The sequence below is a fragment of the Bombina bombina genome, chromosome 9 (genome assembly GCF_027579735.1).
Source record: "Bombina bombina isolate aBomBom1 chromosome 9, aBomBom1.pri, whole genome shotgun sequence".
Taxonomy (NCBI): Eukaryota; Metazoa; Chordata; class Amphibia; order Anura; family Bombinatoridae; genus Bombina; species Bombina bombina.
In genome coordinates, this window is record NC_069507.1 from 62,176,699 (window position 1) to 62,200,212 (window position 23,514).

A 23,514-nucleotide genomic window follows, 5' to 3' on the forward strand; every position below is an offset into this window, starting at 1 on the left:
CTGTACCAGGTGTAATATCAGTCTAATGTGCAATCAGCTTATCTCTACTTTTCCCCTGGTAACTCATATGCCCATGAGACTTTATACATGGATATAATATGTCGCTACCCACCACACCTAAATAATCACCTCCCCCCCACCACATAATAAGCCTCCTAGATTAGGAGGAATACCTACGCGATTTATCTCGCCTATACCGCAACCCTTACTATTCTTTTATTCGTAACACTTACATTTTATCATAGTGGTGACCTTATCTTCCCTACCTAGCTCAGCAAGACTGATCAGCGTCACCTACAAGTTGAGTTTAAAGTTTTAAACCCAATAAGCCATACTTGCATATTTCATCATATTATTCATACATAATAAAGCTTGTTTCGCTGCCTTATGGCTATTGCTTACCATGCTTTTTGTCTATGAGTGTATCCTTGTTTTTCTTTTTCTTGTTCATATTGCTCCTTGATGTATTCCTTAAAAGCATATGTCAAGTTTCTTTTTGAAACATAATGCTCATCTTTTATTTTTAAAATTGAGGACTGTCCACACAAATGTACAAACCTATTCAGATATGCCTTAAAGGGCCACTAAACCCAAAATATTTCTTTCATGATTCATATAGAGAATACAAATTTAAACAACATTACAATTTACGTCTATTATTTATTTTGCTTAATTTTTTAGATATCCTTAGTCGAAGAAAAAGCAATGCACATGGGTGAGCCAATCACACGAGGCTTCTATGTGCAGCAACCAATCAGCAGCTACAGCATATCAAGAGAATAAAACAAATTAGATAATAGAAGTAAATTAGAAAGATGTTTAAAATTGCGTTCTCTTCCTAAATCATGAAAGAAAAAATGTGGGTTTCATGTCCCTTTAAGTATTTGTTATGTTAACCTCAATTTGTCTTGTATATGCATTTACTTTTTCCTCAATAAAAATATTTAAAAAAAAACAAAAAAAAACCCAATTCTGCACCCTATTGCATTTGCTGACCTTTCTGACCTGATCATATAATAACAAGGGACAACTAGATCACATAATAACAAGGGACAACTAGATCACATAATAACAAGAGACAACTAGATCACATAATAACAAGAGACAACTAGATCATATAATAACAAGGGACAACAAGATCACAAAATAGCAAGGGACAACTAGATCACATAATAACAAGGGACAACTAGATCACATAATAACAAGGGACAACTAGATCATGTAATAACAAGGTACAACTAGATCACGTAATAACAAGGGACAACTAGATCACGTAATAACAAGGGACAACTAGATCACGTAATAACAAGGGACAACTAGATCACGTAATAACAAGGGACAACTAGATCATATAATAACAAGGGACAACTAGATCACATAATAACAAGGGACAACTAGATCACATAATAACAAGGGACAACTAGATCACATAATAACAAGGGAAAACTAGATCACAAAATAACAAGGGACAACTAGATCACATAATAACAAGGGACAACTAGATCACATAATAACAAGGGACAACTAGATCATATAATAACAAGGGACAACTAGATCACATAATAACAAGGGACAACTAGATCACATAATAACAAGGGACATATAGATCACATAATAACAAGGGACAACTAAATCACATAATAACAAGGGACAACTAGATCACATAATAACAAGGGACAACTAAATCACATAATAACAAGGGACAACTAGATCACAAAATAACAAGGGACAACTAGATCACATAATAACAAGGGACAACTAGATCACAAAATAACAAGGGACAACTAGATCACATAATAACAAGGGACAACTAGATCACATAATAACAAGGGACAACTAGATCATATAATAACAAGGGACAACTAGATCACATAATAACAAGGGACATATAGATCACATAATAACAAGGGACAACTAGATCACATAATAACAAGGGACAACTAGATCACATAATAACAAGGGACAACTAGATCATATAATAACAAGGGACAACTAGATCGCATAATAACAAGGGACAACTAGATCATAAAATAACAAGGGACAACTAGATCACAAAATAACAAGGGACAACTAGATCAAATAATAACAAGGGACAACTAGATCACGTAATAACAAGGGACAACTAGATCACGTAATAACAAGGGACAACTAGATCACGTAATAACAAGGGACAGCTAGATCACGTTATAACAAGGGACAACTAGATCACATAATAACAAGGGACAACTAGATCAAATAATAACAAGGGACAACTAGATCACGTAATAACAAGGGACAACTAGATCACATAATAACAAGGGACAACTAGATCACGTAATAACAAGGGACAACTAGATCACGTAATAACAAGGGACAACTAGATCACATAATAACAAGGGACAACTAGATCATATAATAACAAGGGACAACTAGATCATGTAATAACAAGGGACAGCTAGATCACGTAATAACAAGGGACAACTAGATCACATAATAACAAGGGACAACTAGATAAAAACTGCATGCTGCACTGTGTACACCTAAGAGAACTATTACCTTGCTTCTTTGAATGGCTGCAACTAACTGTTACCTGCTGGAGTTAGGATGTTAGAGCGAGTGGGTATAGTCTGGGATCTGATCTACTGTAGTGGGAGTCATTATAGTTGGCAGCAGTGAAGCAAACATGGGTCTGAGCTGCAGTCTGCTTTGTGTAGTGAATCATAAGAGCTGGGAAATAAATAAATAAATACATGGCGTCACAGTACTGTTCTGTGGTCTGCTCAGCTGCACAAGGTCATTAAAGGGCACAAAATGTATATTGTTTGTAGTGCTGCACTGCTGTTGATAGAAAAATGTATTAAACGGTTATGAAAGTCAAAATGTAACTTTCATGATTCAGATTAAGCATGACATTTTAAGAGGCCTTTCAATTTACTTCTATTTATCAAATTGATTTCATTCTCTAGGTATCCTTTGTTGAAAAGCATGCCTAGGTAGGCTCAGGAGCACTAATATACTAACTAGCTGCTGATTGGTGGCTTTACACATATGCCTCTTGTCAATGGCTCCCCCGATGTGCTCAGCTAGCTCCCAGTAGTGCATTGCTGTTCTGGAGCTGACTATATGTTTAACCCCCATTGCAGTAACGCAATAATAAAATGCTCTTAATATTTTAGAGCCCTTTTTTTTATGTCGCTATAATGGTATATAGATAAGGTTTGAGTTACTTCCGTGAGGACATTACTTCTGGCAAAATAAATGAATGGATAGACGAGAGTCTAGTCTGAGGTCCTCACTGCTGTACTAGGGTTATCTATAGCTTGTAACAAATAAGATGAGTGTTAAAAAGATATGGGGTATGCTCTGCAGCACTGGTGTTATTTGAGCTGTCATAAAATAAGGAGGGTATGGATCTGCTCTGGGATCAGCTCTGGTGCACTAAAGATTATCATAGCTGACCAAGAATAAGGGGATATGGGGGTCATGTCGGGGGGCAACTCTGCTGCACTAGGGGGTTCTAGGGGGAAGAGATGCAAGGCACCACCAATATTCTATTGTTCACGCCTACTTGGGTTGAGTAGGAGGTCAAAAAGCTAAAATGTATACTTTCTGCCCCTACCCTTTTAGACAGGCCATGCCCCAGAACTGCTTAACCACAGTCTGCATAACCACCTAATCTGCCCTCAGAACACCTGCAGCTACATCTCCCCCTGCCCTGGTTCTGTCCATGGAACATCTGTAGCTACATCTCCCCCTGCCCTGGTTCTGCCCATGGAACATCTGTAGCTACATCTGCCCCTGCCCTGGTTCTGCCCATGGAACACCTGTAGCTGCATCTCCCGCTGCCCTGGTTCTACCCATGGAACACCTGTAGCTGTATCTCCCCCCTGCCCTGGTCCTGCCCATGGAACATCTGTAGCTACATCTCCCCCTGCTCTGGTTCTACCCATGGAACACCTGTAGCTGCATCTCCCGCTGCCCTGGTTCTACCCATGGAACACCTGTAGCTGCATCTCCCCCTGCCCTGGTTCTGCCCATGGAACACCTGTAGTTACATCTCCCCCTGCCCTGGCTCTGCCCATGGAACACCTGTAGCTACATCTCCCCCTGCCCTGGTTCTGCCCATGGAACATCTGTAGCTACATATCCCCCTGCCCTGGTTCTACCCATAGAACACCTATAGCTGCATCTCCCCCTGCCCTGGTTCTACCCATGGAACATCTGTAGCTGCATCTCCCCCTGCCCTGGTTCTACCCATGAACATATGTAGCTGCATCTCCCCCTGCCCTGGTTCTACCCATGGAACACCTGTAGCTACATCTCCCCCTGCCCTGGTTCTGCCCATGGAACACCTGTAGCTACCTCTCCCCCTAACCTGGTTCTACCCATGGAACACCTGTAGCTGCATCTCCCCCTACCCTAGTTCTACCCATGGAACATCTGTAGCTACATCTCCCCCTGCCCTGGTTCTGCCCATGGAACATCTGTAGCTACATCTCCCCCTACCCTGGTTCTACCCATGGAACACCTGTAGCTGCATCTCCCCCTGCCCTGGTTCTACCCATGGAACACCTGTAGCTGCATCTCCCCCTGCCCTGGTTCTACCCATGGAACACCTGTAGCTATATCTCCCCCTGCCCTGGTTATGCCCATGGAACATCTGTATTTACATCTCCCCCTGCCCTGGTTCTGCCCATGGAACATCTGTAGCTACATCTCCCCCTGCCCTGGTTCTGCCCATGGAACACCTATAGCTGCATCTTCCCCTGCCCTGGTTCTACCCATGGAACACCTATAGCTGCATCTCCCCCTGCCCTGGTTCTACCCATGGAGCATCTGTAGCTGCATCTCCCCCTGCCCTGGTTCTACCCATGGAACATATGTAGCTGCATCTCCCCCTGCCCTGGTTCTACCCATGGAACACCTGTAGCTACATCTCCCCCTGCCCTGGTTCTGCCCATGGAACACCTGTAGCTACATCTCCCCCTAACCTGGTTCTACCCATGGAACACCTGTAGCTGCATCTCCCCCTACCCTGGTTCTACCCATGGTCCATGGAACATCTGTAGCTACATCTCCCCCTGCCCTGGTTCTGCCCATGGAACATCTGTAGCTACATCTCCCCCTACCCTGGTTCTACCAATGGAACACCTGTAGCTGCATCTCCCCCTGCCCTGGTTCTACCCATGGAACACCTGTAGCTATATCTCCCCCTGCCCTGGTTCTGCCCATGGAACATCTGTATTTACATCTCCCCCTGCCCTGGTTCTGCCCATGGAACATCTGTAGCTACATCTCCCCCTGCCCTGGTTCTGCCCATTTAACACCTGTAGCTGCATCTTCCCCTGCCCTGGTTCTACCCATGGAACACCTGTAGTTACATTTCCACCTGCCCTGGTTCTGCCCATAGAACACTTGTAGCTGCATTTCCCCCTGCCCTGGTTCTACCCATGAAACACCTGTAGCTACATCTCCCCCTGCCCTGGTTCTGCCCATAAAACACCTGTAGCTGCATCTCCCCCTGCCCTGGTTCTGCCCATGGAACATCTGTAGATACATCTCCCCCTGCCCTGGTTCTGCCCATGGAACACCTGTAGCTACATCTCCCCCTACCCTGGTTCTACCCATGGAACATCTGTAGCTACATCTCCCCCTGCCCTGGTTCTGCCCTCAGAACACCTGTAGCTACATCTTCCCCTGCCCTGGTTCTGCCCATGGAACACCTGTAGCTACATCTCCCCTGCCCTGGTTCTGCTCATGGAACATCTGTAGCTACATCTCCCCCTACCCTGGTTCTACCCATGGAACACCTGTAGCTGCATCTCCCCCTGCCCTGGTTCTGCCCATAGAACACCTGTAGCTGCATCTCCCCCTGCCCCGGTTCTGCCCATGGAACACCTGTAGCTACATCTCCCCCTGCCCCGGTTCTGCCCATGGAACACCTGTAGCTACATCTCCCCCTGCCCCGGTTCTGCCCATGGAACACCTGTAGCTACATCTCCCCCTGCCCTGGTTCTGCCCATGGAACACCTGTAGCTGCATCTCCCCCTGCCCTGGTTCTGCCCATGGAAAACCTGTAGATACATCTCCCCCTGCCCCGGTTCTGCCCATGGAACATCTGTAGATACATCTCCCCCTACCCTGGTTCTGCCCATAGAACATCTGTAGCTACATCTCCCCCTGCCCTGGTTCTGCCCATGGAACATCTGTAGCTACATCTCCCCCTACCCTGGTTCTACCCATGGAACATCTGTAGCTGCATCTCCCCCTGCCCTGGTTCTGCCCATGGAACACCTGTAGCTGCACCTCCCCCTGCCCTGGTTCTACCCATGGAACATCTGTAGCTACATCTCCCCCTACCCTGGTTCTGCCCATGGAACACCTGTAGCTGCATCTCCCCCTGCCCTGGTTCTACCCATGGAACATCAGTAGCTGCATCTCCCCCTACCCTGGTTCTGCCCATGGAACACCTGTAGCTGCATCTCCCCCTGCCCTGGTTCTACCCATGGAACATCTGTAGCTACATCTCCCCCTGCCCTGGTTCTGCCCATGGAATATCTGTAGCTACATCTCCCCCTTCCCTGGTTCTGCCCATGGAACATCTGTAGCTACATCTCCTCTTACACATGAAATACCTGAGACTCCACCCAGGAGTGTTTAACCTCATAATAAGGTTTCTGGAACCACTAATTACTAGAGCGATTACACGCAATTGAATAACTGTTAATAGTAGAAAGGGTTTAATTGTTGATCTGTAGATTTACTGGATATATCCTATTAATTGACTGTAAAATATAAAATATGGAGTAAAATTTTAAAATATAACAAAATAAGCATATTAAACGGACAGGAAACCCCAACATTTTCTTTAATGATTTGGATAGAACATACAATTTTAAACAACTTTCCAATTTGCTTCTATTATCAAGTTTGCTTTATTCTCTTGTTATCCTTTGCTGAAGGAACAGCATTGCACTACTGGCAGTTAGCTGAACACATCTAGTTAGCCAATCACAATAGACAAATGTGTGCAGGCACCAATCAGCAGCTAGCTCCCACTAGCTAAGGATATGTGTATATTCTTTTACAACAAGGGATACAAAGAAAACAAAGCACATTTGAAAATAAAAGTGAATTTAAAAGTGTCTTAAGTCCTTAATGACCAGACCATTTTTAAATTTTATTACCGTTAAGGACCAGGGCTTTTTTTTACATTTCTGCAGTGTTTCTGTTTTTCTCGCCATTAAATGGACTTTCTAAAGATACCATTATTTTCACCATATCATATAATTTACTATAAAAAAATGATAAAATAAGATGAAGTTTTTCTAACTTTGACCCCCAAAATCTCTTATGCATCTACAACCACCAAAAAGCTCCCATGCTAAATCGTTTCTAAATTTAGCCCTGAGTTTAGAAATACTCAATGTTTACATTATTATTATTATTATCAGGTATTTGTAGAGCGCCAACAGATTCCGCAGCCCTGTAAACATAGTCGGTGTATAGGATAGCTTTTGTAGGGGTCAAGTGGGTAGAGGGCCCTGCCGAGAGTTTCACTGTTGTAGTTGGCTCTTATGAAGCGATCAGTAAACAGCTGGGCCCATAGGCTTACAATCTAAGGGGTTCAAGGGGAAAGCAATGGCGTTAGGAAAGGTTAGTATTGGTTGTATGCATCCCTGAATAGTAAAGTTTTTAGGGAGTGCTTGAAGCTGTTAAAACTAGGGGAGAGTCTTATGGAGCGAGGCAGGGAATTCCACAAGATGGGGGCCAGTCTGGAGAAGTCCTGTAAACGGGAATGTGAGGAAGTAACAAGAGAGGAGGAGAGGAGGAGATCCTGAGCTGATCGAAGGGGACGGGAGGGAGAGTATCTAGAGACAAGTTCTGAGATGTAGGGGGGAGCAGTGCAGTTGAGAGATTTATATGTCAGGGTGAGGATTTTATGTTTAATCCTAGAGGCAAGAGGAAGCCAGTGAAGGGATTGGCAGAGAGGTGCAGCAGATGAAGAGCGACGAGTAAGGAAGATGAGCCTGGCAGAGGCATTCATAATGGATTGTAAAGGAGCTATGCGGCAGCTAGGTAGACCAGAGAGGACGGAATTGCAGTAGTCGAGGCGGGAAAGGATGAGAGAGTGGATTAAAATCTTGGTTGTATCTTACGTAAGGAAATGTCTAATTTTAGCAATGTTTTTAAGGTGGAAGCGGCAGGCTTTTGCCAAGGACTGAATGTGAGGAGTGAAGAAAAGATCTGAGTCAAGTGTGACCCCAAGACATTGGGTGTGCGGGGTAGGGGTAATGATGGAATTATCAACAGTTATAGAAATTTTGGGGGTGTAGACATTGGAAGAAGGGGGAAAAATAAGGAGTTCAGTTTTGGAGAGATTTAGCTTAAGGTAGTGAGAGGACATCCAAGATGAGATGTGAGAAAGACAGTTAGTGACACGGGTTAGTAAGGAAGGAGGTAGGTCTGGTGCAGAGAGGTAGATTTGGGTGTCATCGGCATACAAATGGTATTGAAACCCATGGGACTTTATTAAGGAACCTAGTGACGACGTGTAGATTGAAAAGAGAAGGGGACCAAGGAGAGAGGATTGAGGTACCCCAACAGAAAGTGGTAACGGGGCAGAGGATGCTCCGGAGAAGGCTACACTAAATGTACGGTTAGTCAGATAGGAAGAGAACCACAAGAGAGCTGTGTCACAGATGCCGAAGAATTGGAGGGTTTGGAGCAGAAGAGGGTGGTCAACAGTGTCAAAGGCTGCAGACAGGTCAAGGAGGATAATGTTTACATGTTCTTTGCTATTTCCAAACCATTTTTTCCCCAAAAAATTTGCGAAAGTTACATTGAATAATGATATCTGTCAGGAATCCCTTAATAACCCTTCACATATATATATATTTTTAGTAGACAAGCCAAAGTATTGATCTAGGCCCATTTTGGTATATTTCATGCCACCATTTCACCACCAAATGCGATCAAATAAAAAAAAATTGTTAACTTTAGGTTTCTCACTGAAATTATTTACAAACAACTTGTGCAATTATGGCACAAATGGTTGTAAATGCTTCTCTGGGGTCCCCTTTGTTCAGAAATAGCAGACATATATGGCTTTGGCATTGCTTTTTGGTAATTAGAAGGCCGCTAAATGCAGCTGTGCACCACACCACACCCAGCAGTGAAGGGGTTAATTAGGTAGCTTGTAGGGTTAATTTTAGCTTCAGTGTAGAGATTACCCTCCCACCTGACACTTTCCAACCCCTGATTCCTTCCTGATACCTCTTAAACAGCTCCCTTCCCTCCCCCACCCCTCAATGGTCACCAGGGTGGGGGATGGAATTTAATATTTTCAATTTACTTCTATTAGCAAATTTGCTTTGTTTTCATGAAATTCTTTGTTGAAGAGATACCTAGGTAGGCATCTGTAGCACTACATGGCAGGAAATAGTGTTGCCATCTAGTGTTCTAGCAAATGGATAACATTCTAGCAAAACTAATGCCATATAGTGCTCGAGAAATAGTCAGTCTCCTAAGCTTAAGTCAGTGCTTTTCAACAGAAGGTACCAAGAGAACGAAGAAAATTTGATAATAGAAGTAAATTAGAAAGTTGTTTAAAATTAGAAAATCTAATCAGAAATGGTTTAAGACACAAAGACAAATAAATGAATTGCAATGTGGTAAAACAGCGACTACTGAATTTTAATCCTTTATTTAATATTTCATATCAACAAGACGGAAGCTTTTTTTAAATGTACTGATGTTAATAATACTTCTAAAATTTGTCCACCAGCCTGGCAAGTGATAATAAATTGCAGTCGTCCCCTATTTAAAAAGACCGGACACCCTCTAATCTACAAAATATTTAGATCTATTTTCACTGGCAAGTGTTTAATAATAAACGTATTGTGTTATTGTCAGTCAAACAAGGACAGTGTATTTGTATTCAGATATTAATTTCCACTAAATGTTAGAACATTTATATTGACTTAAAGGGCCAGTAAAACCACAAAATAATGTTATATAATTCTACACATAGTGCAGAATTATATAACATCAGCTTAGCACCATCTTTCTACCTTCAGTGAAAAATTAATACGAAAGTTACTTTTACAGTACGCCGCTCCTGGCTCTACTGAGGGGGTCTGTATGTTTTCCCTAAGCGCATCGGGCACGCTGTCTATTCACAGCCAGCCCGATCGCGCCATTAAACTCAATGTGACTCGCTTCTGCTACCAGACCAGAGAGGGTTACATTGAGTTTAATTACGCGATCGGGCCGGCTGTGAATAGACAGCGTGCCCGATGCGCTTAGGGAAAACAAACAGACCCCCTCAGTAGAGCCAGGAGCGGCGTACTGTAAAAGTAACTTTCGTAGCAATTTTTCACTGAAATTCTTTAAGGTAGAAAGATGGCGCTAAGATGATGTTATATAATTCTGCACTATGTGCAGAATTATATAACATTATTTTGTGGTTTTACTGGCCCTTTAAAAGTCTTCTGATTAGCATCAAGCCTATTACTCAATGTAAGTTATATTTAAAATGTATTTAATTTATAAAACAACACATTATACTAAGTACTCGCTTCATCTAGTTTACCATTTTTATGTAATTTAAAGTCAACCACACAATTAAATCTTTCAGATTTATAATAACTGCAAAATGATCACAATAGTTTTATTGTACGATCTATTAATATACACTGCTAACTTCACTTGAAAACACTCTCCAGTACCCGCGGTTGTCTTTTGTACGCCACAAAAATACTGGAAAACCTGTTGATTATGAGGTAAAGTGGTTGGTGAGATTGTGCAGGTCCTATAGCCATGTGCCCACAACTGGACCTCAGATAAGATCAGATTGTCTGCACCCCCTGTTAGATATTATGTATGCCCTCAATGGTCCTCAGATCAAACCCTTTGAGATGTATGCCTACTTGAGATCTCCTTTAGACCCATGTTCCTGAAGCCTTTATCATCAATGTGTTGTATTATATAAATAAAATGTTTTACAGGTACAAATCTCCAAATACAGAATTCCAAAATCTAAACTTATTCTGAAATCCAAACTTTTTAATTAATATTTTTTTTAAATAAAATAATTAAAATTTACTTTTTTGACACCTTTAAGTCACAATCTTCTCTGCTGTGTCTTTGGTTTGGTTATTGTGATCTAAAATGCAAATAATAGTCTATATTTATTTAAAACAACAAATATTACCAGTACTGTACTATCTTTTTGAGAGTACTATGTATACAAAGTTATTAAAAATAATATAAAACTACCTTTAGGTTACATGTATAAGCTGTATTATGAGATGTAAATATTGTCTAAATCAGCGGTCGCCAACCAGTGGTCCGTGGACCACTGGTGGTCCACAAGAAGATGTTGGTGGTCCTTGACACCATCAAGCAGGAATTCATCTCCATCTCCCTACAGGGTCTGGCTGGACATCAGGGAAACAGATGGAGGAGGAGTTAAACTACTATCTCCCTACTCACGTTGCGTAGTACTGCGCAACTTGCGCAGCTGGATTGTATTTTTAACTCCTCTTGCCCGGCGCGCTGCTCAGAGCAAAATGCTTCCACTCTAAAGCCAGCAGAGGTTGGTATAGTCTTGGCTTGAAATAGTGGAATTAAAGTATATAAAAAAAGAAAATCTTAAAAAAAAAATCCTAAATTTAATTTATTTTCTTCCCTTTACCTGTCTCTTTGTAGTAGTTTTCCTAATTCTTTCAGATGGACTTACATCACTGTTTGTCTTCCTCCCCTCCATATTCTTTTTTTTTTATTAAATATTAATTATTTTTCATTCTAATAATTTTCTTCCACCTGAATTCCAGTAATTGCCATCCAGCAGATCAGCCATATCCCACCAGTATTATTGTAATTGCCAGAAATATCAGTTGTGGTTAGCTCACATCCATTTTGAGAGCTTTCTGATATAAACTTAATTTATGACTCCAATGTCTGTCCATGACCATAAGTAGTTTTGAATAATTCCTAACTGGGGAGGTAACTTGGAAGTCTTGTGGTCCTTTTAAACTTTATTATTTTTTCCCCACTTTCTGCCTCTCTATTTCCAGCTCAAAAGTTGGCACTCACCCTTCATCTGTCATTTAGAAGTATTCTCTCAGTTCTGTCATTCAATTAGTTAATTGCAAAAAATAATTCTTCAAAATGTGTAAATATATACATAATGTAAACTTAGCTATGGTTATACTAGTTATGTACAGTGTGTGTGTGTGTGTGTGTGTATATATATATATAATGTATACTTAGCTATGATTATACTAGTTATGTACTATGTGTGTGTGTATATATATATATATATATATATAATGTATACTTAGCTATGGTTATACTAGTTATGTACTATGTGTGTGTGTACATATATACACACACACACACATGATAGAGGTTTGTACCTTTTAAAAAAAATCATGTTAGTGGTCCACGGGATTCAAAATTGTGAGTTTAGTGGTCCCTGAGGTCCGAAAGGTTGGCGACCCCAGGTCTAAATGACATAAGATATTGCGGTTTACAGTTGGTCACATCCCCTCTCACAACTGCCCCATTTTACAGATACAAATATTCCAAAATCCAAACCTTTTCCGGTCCAATGCAGTTTGGATAAAGGGTTTTTCACCTGTATTTCATTAGAGCATTTTGGTTTGTTTTTTTTTTAAACTCGTGTGCTCGTGTGCAACTCCAGCAATAGCTATAGAAGCAGATGATGAGCAAATGAGAGGCAGGAATACGTGCGTTTGCACCAATCACTGGCCATATCCTCAGCATGAGCAGGATGGGTGCATAGTAAAATAAAGGAATTTGTTTATAAATAAAATTTTATAAAAACATAGATCACTCTTTTTTATACTAGAATAACCATTTCATCAATAAAGTATCCAGTTTTCACAGGACAGCTGAAATACTGGACATAACACCTGGCAACTCTACCCCTGCACCTTGTTATTTGCAAAGCATTGTGCTCCTTCATTAATCTTACACCCTTATTTTAACATAAGATCTTATTAAAGGACCATAAAACACAGCAGAATTGCATAATCAATAGATGTATAATAAAATGACAATGCAAAAGCACTTAGTTTAAATATCAAAAGAGTAGTAGATTTTTTTTTCTGACAAATGTACAAGTTACTTACATTTTGCTTCCTATTGCATCATGTGACAACCATCAGCCAATCACATATTGCATATATGTATCCTGTGATACTTACACATGCTTAGTAGGAGCTGGTGCCTCAGAAAGTGTGCATTTAAAAAACTGGCAGCAAGACCAGCACAATTATAGCCAAAAAAAACCTTAAAGGGACAGTATACACCAATGTTCATACAACTGCTTGTAGCTGACACTTCTATACTACTATAAAGAAGAATATGCACAGATACTGATCTAAAAATCCATTATAGAACTGTTTAAAAATGTACATAAAAGCTCCCAGTTTAGCTCTGTTGATGAGGTTAGTCTGGGACAAACAGTGAAAATGCTGGGAAAATAATAAGAGCAGACACTCTCCCCTGTCTCCTTCCCGAATATGAAAAGACAGATAACATAAACAGGAGCCATCAGTAGTCTGTAAACGCATGTATACATCTGACACTGTGGGGCTTGGTTAGGAGTCTGAAAATCAGCACAATGTTATTAAAAAATAAGCAAAACTATACATTGTTACAAAAACACTCCAGATGGGCTATAGAAATGGATCATCTACAAAACATTTATGCAAAGAAGTCTACAATGTCCCTTTAATGATCAGAAACGTACAAGGTATGTCGTGGTCGTTAAGGGGTTCATTTTGAATTGACCATCCCTTTGAAATTGATCCAAATCCAATAAATCCATTAATTGTAAGTGGATATAACTGTTCTCCTTGTATGATTAGTAGAATAAACATTTCACATATCTTTATCGTGCACAGTATCTCTTCACGTTACTATGCATCTTATCACACTCACTCTAACGTTAGTGACTACATCTATGAGGTATTTCAAATATGAAAGCTAAGTGGGAAAAGGGAGGGTTAACAGCATTTACTGGCAAATGTATATACGGAACCAGAAGCGGCTTAGTCAGCAGAACGATAAACATGTCCCTGCATCATAGCACTTCATCTAAACATTCAGATAAGCAAACATATGTATTCATTTCTGGAACAAGGAGTTTTGGCTACTTGAATTATTCTTACCATAAATTGGTTGAGCAGTTTTAGTGCTGTAATATTCAGACTCCTACAAAGGAAAAAACATTTGTGCATTAGGATTTACTGATAAAAGGAAAGCAGTTATTATAATATGAATTAATTAAAGAGATTTGGAAGTCAAAATTAAATTTTCATGATTCAGACCCATTGCACAATAAAAAATAAATCCAATTTGTTTCTGTTATTAAATGTTTCTCTTTGTGTTGGTATCCTTTGTTGAAGTGCATCTTCTTTCTGTGAAGGCCTATAGAAGTAGGCTTAGGAGTGCACTACACAGCAGAGGTGTCTGCAACAATAGGGTCAATCACTGTAATGTATAAAAACTTATCAAATGATGTATCTACAAAAATCTCTATATACTTTAACGGTGAGTTTTATAGAAAAATCATTAGATAAACTTTTTAAATGATTGTGATTGACCCTAAGGTTTGTAACAAAGTCACACATACTGTGCTAAAGATATGCAGACCTAATTGTCCCTATTTGAGAGGGACTGTCCCTAAATATGAGCTCTGTCCTACTGTCCCTATTTGCAGAATTTCCCTTAGCCCTGCCCATAGATCACACAGACTCACATTTGAGCGGTGTTTAGTGCAAGCGAGCTATCGATTGAAAGTATAGGGTGCACTAAGGAGATGTTGGCCGCACTAAACATTCTCTGGTAATTCTGTTTTTGCATGAACTTGTATTACCAGATTGTACACACCCTGCGCTATTAATAGCACTCCACTTGTAATCTAGGCCTATATAATAACAATATTATCTGAAGTTTTGCAATAACCATACTGGCATTATCAACTTATTTGCTGCAATTGTTTTTCAACATCCAAGCTCCACCCATCACTCACTGTAATTTACATGGAAGAGCCAATCCAGACTGTTACTGGAATAGACACGTTTAGCCAATATTATTTTGTTAGCAAAATACCCTATGTATTGCAGTTTCCTATCTTATTGTTTTTGCTGAAGCTAATTAGGAACAGATATGTAGCAGGGTTAGGACTGCCATGTGCACTTCCAGTTCTCAGAATTTAAAATATCTTAATTTTCATAGTTAAAGGGACCAAAAAAGTCAAAATGAAATGCACATGATTCAAATAGAGCATGCAAATTTACACAACTTTCCAATTTACTTCTATTATGGTATTTGCTTTATTCTCTTGGTATCCTTTGTAAATGCAGATAGGCTGATAGGAGCTTAGGAGCGTGCATGTGTCATTAATATTCAATGGCAGCAGTGATTGCTACTATATATTTTACATCTGTAAATAATGATACAAACACTGCTGCCATATGGCTAAATATACGTGCACGCTCCTGGGCTCACCTAAGATTACTCTTTAACAAAGGATAGCAAGAGAACTAAGCAAAATGTATAATAAAATTAAACTGGAAAGTTGTTGGAATTGGTATGTCCTATCCATTTATGTTTAATTTTGACTGTATTGTCCTTTTTTTACTGTCCTTTTAAATTACAGGAAAAGGGGTGAAAATAAACAATGAAAGTATAATGCAAAGTTTTACTACACATAATTTAACATGTGATATTACAATCTCTTTGTGTTCACTGTCCCTTTAAGCCTCTATCAGAATCACATGATTCAGTTATAATACATGGGTTTACTAAGAATACAATAACCAATACATAAGAACACTGATCCCATATTGATTGACACATTAAAGGGACACTGAACCCAATTTTTTTCTTTTGTGACTCAGATAGAGAAGCAATTTTAAGCAACTTTCTAATTTACTCCTATTATCATTTTTTCTTCGTTCACTTGCTATCTTTATTTGAAAAAGAAGGTATCTAAGGTTTTTTTTTTTTGTTCAGAACTCTGGACAGCACTTTTTTATTGGTGGATGAATTTATCCACCAATCAGCAAGGAAAACCCAGGTTGTTCACCAAAAATGGGCCGGCATCTAAACTTACATTCTTGCATTTCAAATAAAGATACCAAGAGAATAAACAAAATTTGATAATAGGAGTAAATTAGAAAGTTGCTTAAAATGTCATGCTCTATCTGAATCCCGAAAGAAAAAATTTGGGTTCAGTGTCCCTTTAAACATTGATACAAATCCCACATGAATTTCAGTCATTCGTGTAAGTACATAGGCAAACCTTGGCTTGCTGTGTGACTCTCTCCTGAGGGTTATCTTGCAGCTTTCCAACGATCTTCTGCCGCAGAGTGTAAAGAACAGGCTCAATCACTCCAGGGGTATTGGAAATAGCCTTGCGGACAATGTCATCTGAGATGTGGAAATTCAACTTCGAAAATACTTTTCTATAATTTAATGAGAAGAGTCAGTCTGTATTTTGGTTTAGAGCAACTGTGTCTTTGACAGCTAGAGTTAAAGGGATAGTAAATACCAAAAATGTTAATGTTTAAAAATATAAATCCCTTTATTTACCATTCCCCAGTTTTGCATAACCAACACTGTTATATTAAAGGGACACTCAGGTTTTATTAAATTTTCATGATTCAGATAGAGCAGACATTTTAAACAACTTTCCAATTTACTTCAATTAAAAAAAAGTGCACAGTCTTTTATATTTACAATTTTTGAGTCACCAGATCCTACTGAGCATGTGCAAGAATTCACAGACTATACGTATATGCATTTGTGATTGGCTGATTGCTATCACATGGTACAAGGGGAGTGGAAATATACATAACTTTGAAATTTGTTATAAAAAAATCTACTACTCATTTGAAGTTCAGACTAAGTGCTATTGCATTGTCTTGTTATCTTGCATTTGTTGATTATGCAAATCTAATGTGTTGACTGGTCCTTTAATATACTTTTTACCTCTGTAATTACCTTGTATCTAAGCCTCTGCAGACTGCCTCCTTATCTCAGATCTTTTGATAGATTTGCATTTCAAGCAATTAGTGCTGAAATAACTTCACGTGCATGAGCACGTTATCTATATGAAACACATGAACTTATGCCCTCTAGCTGTGAAAAACCTGTCATCTGCATTCAGATGAGAGGTGATCTTCAAGGGTTTAGAAATTAGCATATGAGCCTACCTAGGTTTAGCTTTCAACTAAGAATGACAAGAGAACAAAGCAAATTTGATGATAAAAGTAAATTTGAAAGTTGTTTAAAATTGTATGCCCTCTCTGAATCATGAAAGTTTAATTTTGAGTTTACTATCCCTTTAAGGAGAGAGGGCATGTTGATGTGTTATTCTGAGCCATAATGGCTTCCATTCCAAATGTTTTGTTCATTCATTTTATTACAAATGAATAGTCTGTAAATATCTTGTGCGTTTGCATGACCCCTCCATGGACTTTGGTTGCTATAAGTATATGAAGCAAATGAAATTGAGCTCAAATTGTTCAAGGGGGTCAGGGGGTCAGCAGATTTTTCATTGCCTAGGGCAGCATAAAACCTAAATACAACAACGGATCAAAACTGCCTGGCTACCCTCTCGAATAGTGGGCAGACGATACATCCAATTAGATTACGTACCACCCGTCCCATAAAAGCAAAATTGCTACTGCTGCACTTGCTTCTGTATATTTATCTTATCTACTTTGTTGTGACCAATTAGGAACAGACAAAAATCAGGTAATCACTCTGTAGCAGGGTCCACTTCAGCTTCTTTGGAGGCACAGACTGCTATAACCCTCACACAGGTACTGACTCACACATGCTTTCCTCGTCCTTTTCTCAAATATAAGGTCTCAGGAGATCTGCAAGATATACCATCCTGCTGAAAACAGCGAGTCACTACCGCATCAGACTCGTTTCCATAATTACAGAAGGCATCAGTTGCGAGAATCATCCCTATTGAATAATAAAAACATCATGAATAATTCACTTATAATAGATTTTTTAAACTTTTTTTTCTACAATGAAAACATAATCTGCAAAATCTTCATTATTCATTATGTGCGATTCTCACAACTAATGCCTTCTGCTATTGCTGAAAATAGTGAGTGTGAAGCGATAGTGACTGTTTTCAGGTGGGTCTTGCAGAGGATGAAAGGGAGAGAAGGCGGCGTAAGCATGCGCCTTCAATCTCAATTGGCAGAGAGTTATAGCTTCTGATTGGCTGTAGCTCTCTGCATCTATAAGTATAGAAATACCAGTGGCCAAGAGGTAAGAGGATAAGTAAGGTAAGTAAGGGCAGAGGGACTTTTATTTGATAAAATAATGCATTAACGTTACTTTTCAGTTTGTACAGGACATTACAGGTAAGTTTTTGATCTTTCTAACCATGAATTTTAATGGGACCTGTTTTGCTCAGAGAGACATCACTTGTGTGTTTTCATGTAAGGGAAGACTCAATAACATACCAGCAACCACCGTCTCTCTCATCAGATTTATTTGGAGGTGCACTGGGCACTATAGCATATATAAGTATGCCTCTGAGACAGTAAGAGCTTTTGCTAGTAGAATTTATGCTTATACAAGTATATTGCAAATATGCATCAGAACTTAAGCGCAGCGAACAGGGTAAGTAGCACAGCGATTGCAGCATTTTAAAATATATATGTATATGCTTATATACATATATATTTATGTGTCAATATGTGTATATGCTTATATACATATATATTTATGTGTCAATATGTGTATATGCTTATATACATATATATTTATGTGTTACTATGTGTATATGCTTATATACATATATATTTATGTGTTACTATGTGTATATGCTTATATACATATATATTTATGTGTTACTATGTGTATATGCTTATATACATATATATTTATGTTACTATGTGTATATGCTTATATACATATATATTTATGTGTTAATATGTGTATATGCTTATATACCTATATATTTATGTGTTACTATGTGTATATGCTTATATACATATATATTTATGTGTTACTATGTGTATATGCTTATATACATATATATTTATGTGTTACTATGTGTATATGCTTATATACATATATATTTATGTGTTAATATGTGTATATGCTTATATACATATATATTTATGTGTTAATATGTGTATATGCTTATATACATATATATTTATGTGTTACTATGTGTATATGCTTATATACATATATATTTATGTGTTACTATGTGTATATGCTTATATACATATATATTTATGTGTTAATATGTGTATATGCTTATATACATATATATTTATGTGTTAATATGTGTATATACACATATTAACACATAAATATATATGTATATAGTCACATACATATATTTTTACTGGAAACACACAGTTATAGACTGCAAAGTAAAGGCACTTTTCAGTGCCAGTTTTTTTTCTTCTAACACCCCACACCCACCAACTTTAGACCCCAAAAACTGCCTAGTTGTTTTTGTATTTAAAAGAAAAAGCTTTAAAAAAAAAAAAAAAAAAAAACTATAACGCCCTCTATTTTGCTGGCATTTAAGGCACTTTTAGAAAATTAACGAGAGATCGGATTTCTGACTAATTTTCTGAGCACTAATTGCTACCACAAGCTCGTGGTAGCAATAACTAGCCACTTGTAATGGCTGGTTAATTATCTCGCACCCGCAAACTGGCAAATTTGCCCGTTTACTAGAGCGCAATAATTTAGCTCTCCACTTGTAAACTAGCCCATAATGTTTGAAGGTAGTTATTGCGAGCTTAGTAAATGCAAAAGAAAACAAAAAACGTAAATTTAATGAGTTTGCATTATTATGGATGATAAGGAAGATTCAATACACTTCCCATTTACCAGACATCCATTACATGTCACATTCCCAAATTAATCAACTTATGTTAGCAAGCATGAGTCAAGCACTGACAAAATGAATTATTTGCTTCTTCGCTGCATGGCGTCTGGCAACTAATACATTTGGAATAGGAATAAAATGGATGCACATATATTGCTAAGAAACAGCAATCGGATTACATTGTGGAAAGCTGTGATTATGTAGAAATGGATTTGCTGGAATTTAATTAGCATAAACAGATCATGTTCAGACAAAACACGTCATGACGTTAGAAATTCTGAATGAAAAAAGCTTTGCTGCATCCCCAGCTAATAACTGGCAGTGTCCAACCTTTTTATTTTAAAAAACATGGTTTATTAGTTAAAAGGTGACACTGAACCCAAATTTTTCTATCATGATTCAGATAGAGCATGCAATTTTAAGCAACTTTCTAATTTACTCCTATTATCATTTTTTCTTCGTTCTCTTGCTATCTTTATTTGAAATAGAAGGCATTAAAGCTATTTGTTTAGTTCAGAACCCTGGAAAGCACTTGTTCATTGGTGGATGAATTTATCCACCAATCAGCAAGAACAACCCAGCTTGTTCACCAAAAATGGGCCGGCATTTAAACTTACATTCTTGCATTTCAAATAAAGATACCAAGAGAATTAAGAAGATTTGATAATAGCAGTAAATTAGAAAGTTGCTTAAAATTGCATGCTCTATCTGAATCCCGAAAGAAAAAATTTAAGTTCAGTGTCCCTTTAAATAGACATTGTGCAATTTCATTAAAATCCCATTGATATCTGGCATTGTGATAAATGTAAACATGTTACTTGTTTCTGGTGTTTATGTTTCTTTGATGTCATTGTATTGTATGCTTATTACTTCATTTTATTTTCTTAAAATGTTTCCTACAGCATCACAAGAGGAAGAGCATGACTAAGAGGCCCTACACGAGGAGCATGAAAGGGGAGGAACATTTTCTTTAATTGGCCCTCCCATGAGGGATTATTTTTGTCACTCCTGGAAGAGGACTGCAGGATTGGCTACCTGTCCCTCAATCAGTGCACAATGTATCCCCTATTATCCAGTAGTGGTTATGCTTTGCTCCCTCTGGGTGAAGAACCTTTGTTTCAGACCTGCTTCCCCCCAAACCACCTCACCAGCAGCTGCGCCTCAAGGCCCCCCTGCAGTTTAGGCCTCCAACTCCACTCTCACCAATATCTCTAAAGAAGACCCCTACAGGCTGCACCACAAGGACTAATTAGAAAAAGAGAAGAAATGAAGACTGAAATGTCTGCTATGAACAGATTCACCCATTGAAGTCTCTAAGTGCAGAAGCAGATGATGAGAGAGCTGTGTAGTAGACAGAAGTCATTCGGACATGTTGCCCTCCATCACTAAATCCAAATGGAGGCTCACAGCCTAAAGGGAAAAAAGGTGGCGTGTTCTTAAGCTCAGAGGGCCTCCAGCACCAATACTGAGATCCCAACTTCAAGCATGGAACCAAATCTACAGACTACATCACATTATGCCAACAGATGAGGTTAATCAGTCATTGTCTGTCCCTCTCCATGATATATCCTTATCCTGGACTTGTTATATCTGCTTTTTTTTCCCTCCAGCTACCTGTCATGCCCCTATACGCAAACCCCACACTAGAAGCCAATTTCCCTCATGTCTTCCCTCCTACTGCTCAATGAGAAATACGTATTTTTTTGGTCTATTTTTTATTCTAAGAATATCATCCATGCAATATTGGTATTTCTGGTTTCATTAATCTATAAATAATACTATGTTTATCATTAATTGTTAATATTGAGAACAATAACTTATTGTGACAAGCTATAGTGTTATGTTTTGTAGAAGCAGGTACTTCTGTGGGTGAATTAGTTTAATGCAGACATTATAACCCTCATTTATTCTCCGTTTCCCCCTTGTATATGTGATGCAGCAGTATAATAACAGTCATTTGAAATATATGAATAACTCAGATATATATTAAATGTAACCCAATAGTTACCAGTTTTATAGAAGAAATGATGTATTTGTTATTATTGAAATGTAATGCAGTGATGAGGTTAGGATTCATTAATACTCAACATCTAGCTCAATGTCTCATATGAGGCACTTGAAATAAATTTCATAAAACATTCTCTTATGGAAAATTGTAAAAATTGTAACTGTACTGGAAACTGTCTCCTTCTTGAGGACATTGTTAAGGAAAAATCATGGACTGTAGCCTAGATATCTTGTTCACATGTAGTCTCGGCAGTGGTGCTGAAACCCCCCTGTGTATTAAAGGGACATGATACCCAAATGTTGAAACGCTTGAATGTGATGCAGCATAGCTGTAAAAAGCTGACTAGAAAATATCAGCTCGCTATGTAAAAAAGAAAGATATTTTACCTCAAAATGTCCTAAGTATTCACATCCCATTGTAAAGGACTTTGGGCTGCCAATCAGTATGCCTGTCCTGGGACCTGCAAGGGAGCGTGCCTCATGTTATTTCCCTATTCAGTTTAAGGAAGTTTACTATAAAATCTAATGAGATCACAGTAAAACAGTGCATGACCTCAGCACTGCTGATGCTGATTGACTGTTGTTCTTTTCTTCCTTTTTTTTTTTTTAAATCTGCAGTTGGGCAGTAACGGAAAGATAACTTTTTACAGAACACTTACTCTGGTGAGCTTAGGAAATGTTGAAGTAAAATATCTTCCTTTTTTACATAGAGATGCTCAGGTGATATTTTCCTGTCAGCTTTTTACAGTTATACTGCATCAGTTTCAAGTGATTTAGCATATGCGTATAATGTCTCTTTAAAGGGATATGAAACCCAAAAACGTATTTTGTGATTCAGACAGAGCCTATCATTTTAAAAAAGTTTACTTCTGTTATAAATTTTGCTTTGTTCCACTGATATTCTTTGATTCAGAGATACCTATTATTATTATTATTATTATTATTATTATTAATATTGGTTATTTGTAGAGCGCCTAGGTAGGCATTTGGAGCACTATATGGCAGGAAATAGCGCTGCCATCTAGTGCTCTTGCAAATGGATAACATTCTTGCAAAACTGCTGTCATATAGTGCTCCAGAAATGGGCCCGCTCCTAAGCGTATGCCCCTGCTTTTTAACAAAGATACCAAGAGAATGAAAAAAAATTGAAGTAAATTAGAAAGTTGTTTAAAATCGCTGTTCTATCTGAATCATGAAAGAAAAATTTTGAGTTTCATGTCCCTTTAAGCAACATTGCCTATATATGTGCAAAATTATTTATTAATATCATGGTGGTGTTTACATATAGCTTAAACCTGTCACTACTAAGCATTTTTTACACCCCAGTGTGAAGCTGATTTTACACTTTTTTTGCTGCTTAAATTTCAACAATTGTGTAAGTCATATTTCAGTGAGAGACCTACACAAGATATATGTTGTTTTTTTGTCAGCAGGTCCAGCAGGTTTAGATGATGTCATTATTACATTTATATTTTGTTACATGTGAGAAGCCTGCAAGTAAAGATGTTAAAAAGTATATTTTGTAAAGATTGTAGTAAGTAATATTGCAAATAGCCAGGAGACATCAGTCACTACTGTGGTCAGCTTAATAAACTGTTATTTAAGGG

At 38.4% G+C, this 23,514-nt stretch overlaps 1 protein-coding gene across 1 annotated transcript in view; it reads right to left on the bottom strand.

Moving 5' to 3' along the window:
- Positions 1-23,514, bottom strand: part of LOC128640400 (sperm flagellar protein 1-like) — a 94,427-nt gene that overhangs the window by 67,341 nt on the left and 3,572 nt on the right. The window contains exons 3-4 of the mRNA XM_053692891.1: positions 16,322-16,484; positions 14,184-14,226 (exon numbers count right to left, since the gene is read on the bottom strand). Of these exons, the coding sequence (XP_053548866.1) occupies positions 14,184-14,226; positions 16,322-16,484 (206 nt within the window). The remainder of the gene's footprint in view (positions 1-14,183; positions 14,227-16,321; positions 16,485-23,514) is intronic.